Source organism: Hydra viridissima, unplaced genomic scaffold (assembly GCF_058129835.1).
Source record: "Hydra viridissima isolate aposymbiotic clone 2 unplaced genomic scaffold, HvirCarnegie_v1 scaffold_4, whole genome shotgun sequence".
NCBI classification, from domain to species: domain Eukaryota; kingdom Metazoa; phylum Cnidaria; class Hydrozoa; order Anthoathecata; family Hydridae; genus Hydra; species Hydra viridissima.
The window spans coordinates 17,952,682-17,966,077 of NW_028324303.1; the positions used below are offsets into that span (position 1 = coordinate 17,952,682).

At 30.6% G+C, this 13,396-nt stretch overlaps 1 protein-coding gene across 1 annotated transcript; it reads right to left on the reverse strand.

Annotated features, from left to right (window-relative positions):
- Positions 1-5,178: 5,178 nt before the first annotated feature.
- On the reverse strand, positions 5,179-9,289 carry LOC149890236 (zinc phosphodiesterase ELAC protein 1-like). Its single transcript, XM_090084043.1, has 4 exons — positions 8,794-9,289; positions 6,815-7,206; positions 6,189-6,689; positions 5,179-6,082 (listed from the first exon to the last, which is right to left on the reverse strand). Exons 2-4 carry the CDS (start codon positions 7,188-7,190, stop codon positions 5,877-5,879), a joined length of 1,083 nt encoding a protein of 360 aa, XP_089940169.1. The 5' UTR covers positions 7,191-7,206; positions 8,794-9,289; the 3' UTR covers positions 5,179-5,876.
- Between the last annotated feature and the right edge of the window lie 4,107 nt (positions 9,290-13,396).

Genomic DNA, 13,396 nt, shown 5'->3' on the forward strand with positions numbered 1-13,396 from the left:
TGTATTATATATATATATATATAATCTACAATACTACATATATATATATATATATATATATATATATATATATATATATATATATATATATATATATATATATATATATATATATATATAGCATTGTAAAAATTATGTTAATATTTCCAGTCAGAGTGCTCAATACAGCGTAGAATAAGTAGAGCGAATATATTATTATTGTTATTATATAAACGGTTTATAACATCTGATGATCGCTATAGCGTGAAACTTTAAGTAATGTAATATAAGCCAAGCTAATTTCTTAGTTTATGTAATAACAATAATATATATATATATATATATATATATATATATATATATATATATATATATATATATATATATATATATATATATATATATATATATATATATATATATATATAACACCATAGATTAATGTAGATCATACGATTACATCAGGACAAGTTTTAGTGTCAAGATTACTTAAATAACTTATTTTAAAAAAAAACGGACACGTGTGATACGAAGTAAGTTCCTTAAAAAGAACTCAAGTTGCAGAAGCAGAATTTATTTCTTTGAGCATCATATAAAAGCTTAAATAACATTTCACAGACCAGATAAAATTAGTTTTAATTAGTAGCGAGAAATGTCGTAACTTTTGTTTTCTTGTTTAAAGCATTAATAAAAATTCAATGGAATAATGTTCTAAGCAGTTATAAAATCGCTAACAACAAGTTAAGTGGACAAAATTTTTTTGTTTTACGATGTTATCAATAATAATTTAGTGTTTTATTGATTAACTATGTATTTTTATATTGTGTAAAATGTATAGGAAATTTTATGTTAAAAACTTAAATACGGAATTAAAAAAGGCATAAAAAAACAACACTTTTTTAACTAAAAAAATGCCTAAAAACAATAAACAAATTCAATTAACTCATAAATAATTTAATTAAATTTACAATGGAAAATTAAAATATATATGGAGATACATTAAAATATATATGCAAGTTAGCAAATTCTATATACAACCAACTATTATCGGATGAATCATTACCAAATTCACTATCCAATGAATCGGATTCAAAGTTATTTGATTTGGTGGTATTAAAAGTGGGACAAGTAAATTCAGAACTTTTAATGGTAATTTACCGGTTCTCTTACATGGCACATCTTTGTATGAATTATTTATAGGATCAGATGTTATTAAAAGTATCATAAGCAAATCTACATTTGTGGAAATACATGACTTTTTTTCTGAATTTAGGCTCGTGGAATCGACGAAAATTTTTATTGCGGACTATTTCTTGAAACTCTTCCGAGAGTTGCGTGATCGGAAGAAAGCACGCTTCCGGACTACATACAAGAATCTAGTGCACAGCAATAGGTATATAGTACCAGAAATAAAGATTTATTTAAAATCTTTTGGTTTCAGAACGAGGTTTTTCAAATATGAGTCGACCATCGTCAAGTTGTATTTCTGAGCATTTAACAACCAGGCTCACTAAGTGTTTGATACCCCTCAACAGAAGCGTTTCTGTTATTACCAGATAGCATTCGGTTTGCGTCCTCAAAGAAGTGCCAGGGAAAACATACTTTAGTCTTTTGAAGAAACACCATCTAAATCAATTATAGCTTTAGTTTGGTAAAAGATACACGGTGCATGGGAACTTGCTTCAAGACCTTGCAACACATCCCCAGAAATATTTTTTTTTTTTGATTACCATCAGAAAAATTTCCTCATTCAAAAAATGTGAACGACAGCTTTTTTTAGTGGGGGCCTGGGAAGAAACCATATATTTCAGGGAGTGCCGAGGAAGTTTGTAGTTCAAGATAGGTAACTAAGGGGCATACTCAAAGCTCTAGCACGTTAATACTCGCGTCGAATGAGGATGACTTACAAAACATTAGGGTAATTAGAGCTAAACCAACTCCGTCCCGCACCCTAACTGCCCCCTAGAACTACGTCTCCTTTAAACATAAAAATTTTTTTTTTTTTTGTTCTATCATAAACTAGATCAAAATTCATTAACAGATTTCAAATTTCATCAAAAACTCTCTTTTTATTTATGATTTATAACCTTGCAAAACTTAAAATTACCTCCGAATTACCCCATGAAATAACTTTAAATGGTCTTAGTTTTTAAAGGAATAACATTTTTTTTGATGTGATTTGAAATCTGTTGATGAATTTTGATCTAGTTTAATATAAAATAAGCAAAAAATTGAAAAGGGCTTTTAGGAACCATACTCTAGGAGAGGGCTATTAGGGGTCGAGTAGAGTTTGCTACAATCACTTATTACATTTAAAAAAATTTCTGGTCTTTATGGTTAGATTATGATTGATATTTTAGGTTTCAAAATCATACTAAACGTTTGTTCATAGGAGGTTTAATATTTTACATTTTACAAACTACATTCCTGCAAATAGAAAGCTGCTTTATAAGTGCTTGTAGTTGTAAGAAATAGCCGCGTTTTTAAGCGCCTCTGTAAAGTTTGGGTTGCGCTCTCCAACTTTTCTCATTCGCCAAAACTGATTAAAATCCTGATGAATAGATTTGAGAGCTTGTTTGGTCTAGTAACCTAAGCCTATAGAATATAAGAAGTACAAAAGAAATGCAAGTTTATTTAATAAATATTCGTCGTAATTTATGCAAATTTTACAATTCAACTGTTGAATAGGGTATTTAATTATTAATATTATTAATTTTTTATCAAATTTAAAAATATTTATCATACTGAAGATCCACCTTGAATGTCAATGAATTTGATAACATGCTACTCAACTATGTGTTCCTTCAAAGGAATTGAAGCCCTTAGATTTCTATAGCTCGTAGAAGACTCCTATAAATCTTTGACATATGTGAAGCTCAATGATTTTCCAAAACAACCATGGACTATTTTTTCAAAATTTCTCAGTACCTTTATATATTTGGCAGCGATAACTTCAAGACGAGACTCCTGAAAAAACAGTTCAAAACTGTGTATGTTTTTAAGCAATTTATTGCAAGCATTGTCTTCCAAACGATACTGCCCTTGGTGTAACACTCTGCAGATATTTATCTTAGACAGATATTGGTTAACAAAATGTAACCCTTGTTTTCAAATAAATTTTTTTCAATCTCTTTTAAAATTTGTCTGTAACACCTGATTAGACCAGGAATATTTACAACTTATTATATTTATTTTACAACTTATTACAATATTATTACAACTTATTACAACAATAAAGAGGGATTAACAACATTTGTGTACTTTTGATCAGCCATCCATTAGTCGTAAAATATACACAAAGATTTTAGAGTATAATGATTAGCTTTTTGAAAGTCAGGAGATGACATCATGCAATACGAACAAGGTTGCTTTGATGTTACAGTTTAAATATAAATTTGCTGAATCTTTCAGCACCATAACTCAGTGATTATTGTAGCGAGAACCAAAAATATGCGAATATATATTTTTTAATATTTTGGCAGATAGTGTCCCAGTCACACACACGCACACAATTACATCTGCAGTGACGATCAGTCAGCAGCATACAACAAGTAGCTGCATTTATTCAATGCTAAAATTAAAAGTAGAAAATCTTGTGTAAGCCCGCCTCTTCTCTGATAATTTTTTATAATGCAGTTTTCTTGAAAATTCGAATAGTTACATGGGGTCAGCTATTATAACCCATAATCATTGTGTTAACGGGTTCAGGCAAGTACAGATGGCCCTGAATGATGCTATTTTATCCATTAACAAAAGAGGTTTCAGTTTTTATAATTTCTATTTTTAAGATATTATTGCCAATATGTTGAGAGACTCAATTTATGATTTTGATACACTAATACGTGTTACAAATATTTATATACGCTAATATGAGTCTATACTTGATTCCGTAATGCAAGAACTGTTTCAGCCTATCTCTGTAATTGTCTCTGCGGGACAATCTGCGGGCTCAGAACGCACAGTTTTAGATCTCAGTTACAAAAAAAAAAAAGTTTTATGTTAAATTTTGTTAAGGGTGTTATGATAAATGTATACGAGATTTTGACCTGTTTGTTATCAACAAAGACACACCTGAGAATACAGCTAGCGCAATAGAAAACTCTGATCTCTTATCGACATCTGCAGCTGTTAATAGCGTTGTAGTTTTAATCGATAAGAAAGAGCTTTTAGAAATTGTTTTAATCAATAAAGAAGACATTGTAAAAACTATTAGCTGTTGTGTTGCAAGTGAAGCTCAAAACGATGCTTACAATATGGATCAAGTCTTAGACGAGAATGCCACACCATCTTAGATAACCAAAGCTGCTTACCTTAGAGCCAAAACCTAACCAATCTTGCAGAAAAGTAAAATAAAAGATATGTTGGAGGGATCCTAAGCTATAATCATAAGCTATCTTGATAAATATGTGAATAAGGGGTCTGGCTGATACGTCAGTAGTTGTTACTCAATAAATGTTTCAATCTTTGAAAATCGAACCTTCTGAGAAGAGGCATGTCTAAAGACATCATACATACCAAAAAGAGCAGATATAAGTATTAAAAATGAAGACAACTACTATTTCGAGTGATTAATACTCTCTGTACTATGTCTAGTAAGACACGGGTGGCATCCGGACCATCCAGCGACTTATCAAGAACATTTAGGCAATAAAACGTTTAATGAAATTGAATTTCCAGTTTCTAATATTTCAAAACATGATCTTAATTAGCTTATCAAACTTTCAAGACCGGGCAGTAAATGATTGATACGAATACATTTAGTTAATAAAAGAAATATTGATTTATATAAACTCATTTGTAGTTTAAGCTTTGATTAGACTTTTAAAAATCATTATATGTATACTTGCTAAATTCATAAATAATTTATAAACTATATAATTCTTATTTACTCGTACACATTTATAATCCAAAAAGGCTCTCCTGAACTCATCTACGTTGTCAATATGACGATATATATTTTCTAAATCTAGTAACATAATTTAGCAGTATATATATCAAATATAAAAGATTTTGTCGAAATTCCAAAATGTTTTTTATTTTTTTTTAGTGATGCTCTCGCCTGAAACTTCGATAGAACTTTCTTTTGGCAAATGTCAATTCTTTTTCCATTGGCAAATGTCAATATTGCCAATAGCGTGAGGTATCAAAAAATAATCATTTTTAACAGAAAATGGGCTGATATAGTTAAAAAAAGAGGATTAGTTGTAGATGTTTTTCTGAATGTGGTTTGTATCCTCTATAAATTGCCGTAAAAGCTTTTGAATACAAAAGATAAAAATGCTTCATAAAACAAATATTCAGCAAGGAGACCGAAATTTATCATAATAATGCTGTTAATATCAAACACAAGTCAAAAAAGATGAAAGTAAAGCAGTCAAATTGAAAATAAAGTCCTTTTTTTCCACTGATCCAAATTAGCCAAGGAAATTTGGTAGTTTTTGCAGCCATTTGGAATGAAGATTAGCTTCTATTCTTGAGTTTTAACCAATGGGCATGTGAAGGATATTCTAGAGTGGATACATTTATAATTTGTGTGCAAACGATTAAAGTCTTGCAAATTCTTAAAGTTAGTTTATATGTCTAGTTACAATATGCAGTCATAAAATGTGTTCTTTAACTAGATTAGCGGAACTGACGAATTCGCCCCTTAAATGACAAACCTACCCTACATAACTTGACTATAAATAGATCATTTTACAAACGAATCCATTGTTTGAAACTTTTTACCCAATACATTACTAAAGTGACGGTTCTTGATATTAAAATAATGTATCTTATTGTTTTACTTTTGCCCGAAATTTCATGTACGAAATCACCCTATTTTCGCTTGTGGAAGATCATAATTCATACGTCCAATCCAACTAATTCACTTTTTAAAAATTAACTTGAAACACATATTATTCACGGAATAGAACAGGAATAACAAGTAAATCGTCAGCCGCAACAACTTCACCGTTAAAGTAGTCTTTAGCTTCTTTTACTAGCTTTTCAACACTTTCTTCACCTGATCTCGTTCCATCGTTTCCTGCTTTGTAACGTTGACTAAAATGAGTAATGACAAGTGTCCGAGCACAGATAAGAGTAGCAAATCGACCTGCCATACCTAAGAAATATAAATAAATGAATAATTATAACAGTTACAAATATAAATGTAATAATCATTAGAAAATGACAATGATTAACATCTTTGAACAAATTTATTGACAAACCTGCTGTAGAGTGCCCATGTTCAACTGATTTTATTTCATCAGCATTTTCATTAGTGGATTCATGAACGAGAATATCTGGATCACAACCAAATTTGACAATATTTTCGCTATTACAGGTATCTCCTAATATGACTAACTTTCTTCCTTTCCTTGAAGGTCCCAAGCAATCCTCGGGAAAAACAACATCTCCATTGGGTAACGTAACCGATTCTCCTGATTTTAGTTTTCCAAATAGCGGTCCACTTGGTATACCTTTTGATTTTAAAAAGCAGACATCAAGCTTTCCAGGAAGATCTTTTTCTGTTAAAACGTAACCAACACATGGTATTGAATGTTTAAGAGGGACAGCTTTTACTATTAATGAACGTTTACTACACACATCAAAATATCCCTCACTTTCAAAGTTAATTTCTTTTCCCATTGTTTCGTTAGGGTGGATTGGGAGCTCAAATTTTGAAATATCTGGAATTAAGCTGTTTTTAAGATCATTACAAGCGGGACCTTAAAATAAATTTTTTTTTTTATTTCCTATTTTAAAGAAGGCTAACAAATTAAACCAACCATATTTCTTTCGGATTTTGATTCAATTAATTAGAACTTCTTAAAGGTAAACCCAAGTTACTTACCACAAATAGATGGAATTAGAAGTTCATGAACAGAATAGCTAAAACTAAGATTTGAATATGATAACAGCAATGCTGACCGAACAAAATTTTTTAAACCAACAGGCCCATATATATCAACATGACTATGTATATCAGCTTGATTGAACCCTATAGTGCAAAGGAGACCAGGCAATCCGAAAACATGATCCCCATGTAAATGAGTGATGAAAATCTTGCTTATTCGACTAGGCTTTAGTTGACTTTTTTGAAATTGAATTTGACTGCCTTCCCCACAATCAAATACCCAAATATCGCCATCATGACGCAAGGCTAAGCATGATGAACTTCGATTTGGTGATGGATAAGCAGAGCCAGTGCCAAGAAAATGTAATTCCATGTTAACTCATTCTAAACTAGAATTTACATAAAAAAAGATGTCAAAAGCTTCAAATAAAATAATTTAAATGATTTTAAAACATTTAAAGACTTTTAACTAAATTTAAAGAGTTTTAACGTTTTAAAAAAAACAATAAATAAAAATAGTGAAGTATGTATGTATGTATGTATGTATGTATGCATGCATGCATGCATGCATGCATGCATGTATGTATGTATGTATGTATGTATGTATGTATGTATGTATGTATGTATGTATGTATGTATGTATGTATGTATGTATGTATGTACATTAGGGATATTTTTTGCAAAAATTTTTTGCATGTATCAAGAAAATACCAATTGCACTCTTGAAAAATTTACAAGTACAAAATAGGCTTTTTTATGAAATAAAAACATGGACAAAAATACAGACATAGGTTTTTTAGTGTTTTTTTGTCAAAAGAAATTTAATATAAACTTTTTAAATGTTTTTACACAATGAAAGTAAATCTTGTATGAGTTTAATTCAGCACAAATTTGATTGCTGAATTGGAGTTGGCTTAGCAGTCCAAAAAACCATGTGCCACTAACAAAGTTACTTGATGACTGACTGTTGTATGACTATTCTGAAAGTAGAATATAAGCAAGCTAAGCATAAATTGCTGAACTCATCCATTTTGCATTACAAATATTTGTCAAAGTTTTGAAAATTACTTTAGGGAAGCTTCCTGTTTTCTTAATCTGCCTGTAACAAGTAAATTTACCAAAACTTTAAACTTCACAAAATTTTATTCCCATAGTTTTTGTTCTTATTAGTATTTTCATAGTATTTTATTCTTATTCAATATTAAAATAATATATTAAATATTAGTATCTTCATAGTATTTTTTCTTATTCAACTGTTAAGGATGACTATTTATAGTTATCTTGATTTTAATCTCATCAAATTAGAATTTAATAGTTAATTTGTTACAAATAAACAGATCTTATGAGTTAGGCTATCAAAAGAAGTTTATAAAGTAACAAAAGGTGGAAATAATAAATATTTTATACATGAAAGACAATGTAAAAAGCATGCATATAAGTAGTAAAATGGCACTAATAATGAATTAAAACTTTTACATTAAACTAATACTAAAAAAAGATGAGAAAAGAGTTTTTAGCTGGAGGGTAATCTATTTTAATATTTAACACTTTCTAATGGTAATTTACATTTAAAAATGATATTTTTCTATCAGAGTGGCATGGAAAACAAAAAACTTCCAATTTTTTTTTTTTTTAGTTATACCCCTAATGTACATATGTAGGTATACATGTATTTTATATATATATATATATATATATATATATATATATATATATATATATATATATATATATATATATATATATATATATATATATATATATATAAAAATGAATGTATGTATGTATAAATGTATGGGGGATATCCAATGAAAAATTCTTTTTTTAGAAAATTCCTCTAGAAAGCACAAATATACGTTTATCAAGTAGATAAGCTATTGTTTATTCTACTGTAAGATACCATATAGTATTTATCAAAATTCAGTTGTGATAAACATTATAACTAGAAGATTAAATATGGAATGTATGAGACACACCATTTTCTATTTTGACATTTTTATCAATTCCTTCAACATCTATCTCTGAATTTTCTTTCATCAAATATTGGATAAAAGACTTCACAATCAAAAACTATTTTTGTTAAATAAATTTCTTCACAAAACCATTCCATTGCTTCTTTATAAACACCATAATATCCTACAATAAATATGATTTCAATAGTATCAGAATAAAACTTATCTGATAACTTTTCATTAGCTGATTTTAAGCTTGATTCAAGTATAACACTTTCTGGAAACTCCTCTGCAACAAACAGGCTTCTTAAAACTACATTTAAGTGGCTTTTCATATGCCTGTATTTTAATAACTGCTTTTTGCTTTCCTTCTTTCACTACTTTAGTTGTCATTAACAAAATATATAAACTCCAGGGCAAGTATCCATTTATATATATCAAAGTATATATATTTAAACTAAACTTTTTTTAACACTGCAAGTACCCCCCCCCCCCCCCCTTAAAAGCTTATTTTCATTATGTCATAAAAAAAGGAATGTTTCAAAATAATTTTTCAGTTTCTTCATTTATCAATATGTCATTCTTCTTTTATCAATCTGTCATTTCTGTTTCTTCATTTATCAATATGCGTCGCTGGACATACCCAAAATATGGATATATATATACAGTATTGGACAAAACATTTACAACCAACATCGAACAATGCTAAAAAGTGTTCCTAATTTTACATGTCTTAAAAACGAAACGAACTATACTACCACAGCAAACAGTTCAGGAGTCTGGAGTCATAGCATGCCATGACATGAGCAATCAGCTGGCAGGTGACAGTACACAGGCAGAATTTCGTTGACAAGTGCCATTTTGCAGCGGACAAAACAAGTGCAACTTTTTTGGTTTGTTTCATTTTCTTAAGTCTTGTCCGTGTCAACGTCACGGAAGTTTTTTAATAATTAAAGGAAGTATCCAGAAGTTTCCAGAAGTTTCCAGAAGAAGCATCTGGAAGCATCCAGTAGCATCCAGAAATATCCAGAAACATTCAGAAACTTTCAGAAGCATCCAGACGCATCCAGAAGCTTCCAGAAGCATTGAAAAGAAGCATCTAGAATCTTCCAGAACAGGTTCACACAGGTTCATTTTACTATATAAGAGAATGTAAATCGACATGTAATTCAGTCAGTATATGGAAGTCAATCAGTCAGTATTATCAAGACAGTTTATCGAAGTGAGTTTTATCAAAGTGTTTTATCGAAGAACATCAATACAAGAAGTGAAATACAACAAGTGTTTCATTACATGAATACAGTCCACATCCAACCAAGACGTTGTGTTCCACAGAGCATTATTGTATCATCACAAGGTAAATGTAACACGGTAAGCCTTGAGAAGCGTGATTATTTATTTTTATTATTTTTATGACTTCAAGTGCAAAAATGGCTCCCGACAGTCTTGGATTGGAACTAAGAAAGAAAATTATTGGTGATTACGTAAGTGGAATGTCACAAAAAAGTATTTGTGATAAATATCGCGTGAAAAAATGGACCGTATCAAGACTATGTTCCAAATATCGTTCTACGGGGAAGTTGGCAGCAGATAACAAAGGTGGAAGACCGCGTTCCACCACTTCTAGAGAGGATTCTATGATTGTCAGATCCGTCAAGAAGGATCCCTGGATATCATCAGTCGAGATACAAAAGCAATTAGAGCTGCCTGTATCGGACCGAACAATCAGACGACGTGCTGTTGAAGCCGGATTGTTTTCTCGACGCCCTGCAAAGAAACCGCTGATTTCACTAAAAAACCAGAAGAAAAGACTTCTGTTTGCTACATCTCATATTGACTGGAATGTGCAGAAATGGCGCACTGTCCTGTTCAGTAATGAATCGAAGCTCAACATCATTGGGAGCGATGGCATTTACCGTGTACGTTGACCGGCCGGAAAACGCCACGATTTACGTTACTGCCATAAGACCGTGAAGCATGGTGGAGGCAATGTAATAGTCTGGAGGTGTTTTTCTGCTAATGATCTAGGTCCAATACATCGAACAAAACCTTCTAAATTATTGTCGACCTATGGAAAAAAACAAGTTGGAATTGTTTCTAGTAATGAGTAAAGAAGTCCTGACGAATAAAGTTTTTTGTTGTTGCATCTCGGAAATATTTGTTCCGCCGTTTTTCATTCTAAAGAGAAAGAGACTTAAACTAAGGCTCTTAGACGGTGATCCTCTTGGTGCAGAAGTTTATCCAACCACCTTCAGCGGTTGGATAAACTTTACCAAGTTTTTAGACTGGCTGCAAATATTAGTGAAAAAATTGTGCCCCGCTAAAGAACATAAAGTACTTTTAATACTAGACAATTATGAACCGCACAAAAGTTACGAAGCACTTGATTTTGCAACCAGAAACAACATCCAGGCAGAATCATCAATCAGTATGACTTTGCAAACCTTTTTACAGGAGCGTATCTGAAAGGGGCTACACTAGTAAACGCAATCAGCGGTTTCCTTGCAAGAGGCATATATTTATTTAATAGTTACAATATTAGAGATGAACATTTTGCATCGTCTGAGGTTTATCAAGGAAGTACTGCAAACATCGTACCAGAAACTAACGTCAGTTGCACTAAAAAAGGAGAGCAAAATGGCTGAGCCAAATATATCAATTATTAGCCCATCGCTGTTTGCTACTGGACACATTCTCTTCTCAAGGCCTACCATCGTCGACATCGAACCCTGTCGCCGGCTCTTATACAAATATCTCCAATAATGAAAATCAAGGTTACTACATAACAGATTCAAGAATTTTACAAGAAATCAGGCCAATACCGGTTCAGATAAAGCAAAAAGAAAATTCGATCCTCAAACAAACAGCAAAAAGCAGAAATTTTAACCAGCACACCAATAAAGATGGCGCATAAAGAAAGGATTCACGCAGCAACAATAAAAAAGAAAGTGTTGTTTGACATTCTGGGTCTATCAAATATTATAATTAGAAAAATACGTGCCATAGGAGGCCCATCCACAAACAAAGAAAAAGAAAAACCGACTTCTTTTGCATTGCCTGCAACGAAAAGTATAAAGACCCTCCAATTAAGGATTGGATTTACTGTGATATTTGCAGAAAGTGGACTCTCGAAACTTGTTCTTCATATTCCGGCTGAGGATCATACTTTTGCGACGATTGCTTTGATTATATATCATTATTCGTTTTGCCCGATTCACATATTGATTTTACCCACCATATGTTGGCAAAACGGATTATCACTCAAATCTTGAAAAAGTTGTTTTATTTGAGAAAGATAGTAGTTTTTTTTAAATTTTAATTTTAGTATGACTATTTTTTGTTCAAACGTTGTAACCAAAAAAGTAAATTAAATGAAATGACTATAGTATATATCTTTTTTATTTATTTTGAAAATTAACATATTCTTCTTGCCCGTCCGTCCCCAAGTTGCCAAAACTGAGAGTTTGAAATTATAAGCAGATGACCTTTCAACATTTGTTCACAATTTAAAAGAGTTTGACCGCTTGTACAGCAAAATGTTTCTTTGGGCAGATCACATTTCTATATATTGATTTTTTTGTAATAGTACGAGTACTCAGGGATCACTAGAAACGCCTGAATACTTGTACTGTTACAAAAACACTAACAAGAAAAGGTAGTGAAAAAAAACTCTTTATCTTCCCCCTCTAATTTGTCCCACCTTAGAACACATGCTCCTAATATGAGACAGTATCCTATAATCCTATCTTAAAAAACTTATGTTCCAAATATGAGACAAGTCTACAATGTTAACTCACAGGTTAAAAGAGAGATTTTTAAACACTTTATTCAAAATTTGAATAAACTAAGTTGAATGAATAACAAATCGCTATATGTATTTCATTACCTAATAAACAGACTTTGCTTTGAAAATATAATTTTATCAAATCAGATTATAAATTTAGCATTTTTTAAAATTGAAGTTAGAGTTTCTAACATAATTTGTAGCAATATTTCTAACATTTTGAACTGATTTCAAAATTCTTTTGCTTTGAAATTTAATTTTTCTTTCAATGTTTTCAGTTGATTTATTTCTGATGAAGCACTTTTGTTTTTAGGCAATATATTTCTTAAAACTTATCGAGAGATGGTTTTAAATTGACACTGCTCCACTTGGTGAAATTTAATACATGCGAAAAGATGTCATACAAGATATGAATAGACTAAAAACTGATCGTCTGTATCATGGCTCTCTAAACCGTTTTAGAGAATTAAAAGATTTTAAATAATTTAAATTAATTTAAAGGATTTGCCACTGTAGATAAACGAAAATTCTTAAAATTCTTACTAATTCTATTACAAAATTTGGACGTTTGAGTTCTAAGAAGGTTAAATAGTTGGGGTGAATTTCTATCATAAAAGAAAAATTTTTGCAAGTATCTGAAAATATTATACCATTTATGTTATTTTAGGAACAATTTGACTTTTTCTCTGATAACAATTCTCTGATAAATGGAACCCGACTAATAAAATGAATTTTAAACGGATTTTATTTAATAACTCTCCATATGTAAAAGATTTAGATATAAGAAGGTTTAACTTGTAGCAATATTCTTATTACTTGATATGTTAATAATAATCACTTCTA

Excerpts from the sequence above, each read along its gene's own strand:
- LOC149890236 (XM_090084043.1), bottom strand. The coding sequence starts at position 7,190 with ATGGAATTACATTTTCTTGGCACTGGCTCTGCTTATCCATCACCAAAT. Across the intron at positions 6,690-6,814 it reads TCTAATTCCATCTATTTGTG|GTCCCGCTTGTAATGATCTT; the intron begins GTAAGTAACTTG and ends ATTTATTTTAAG. Across the intron at positions 6,083-6,188 it reads ACATGGGCACTCTACAGCAG|GTATGGCAGGTCGATTTGCT; the intron begins GTTTGTCAATAA and ends TATATTTCTTAG.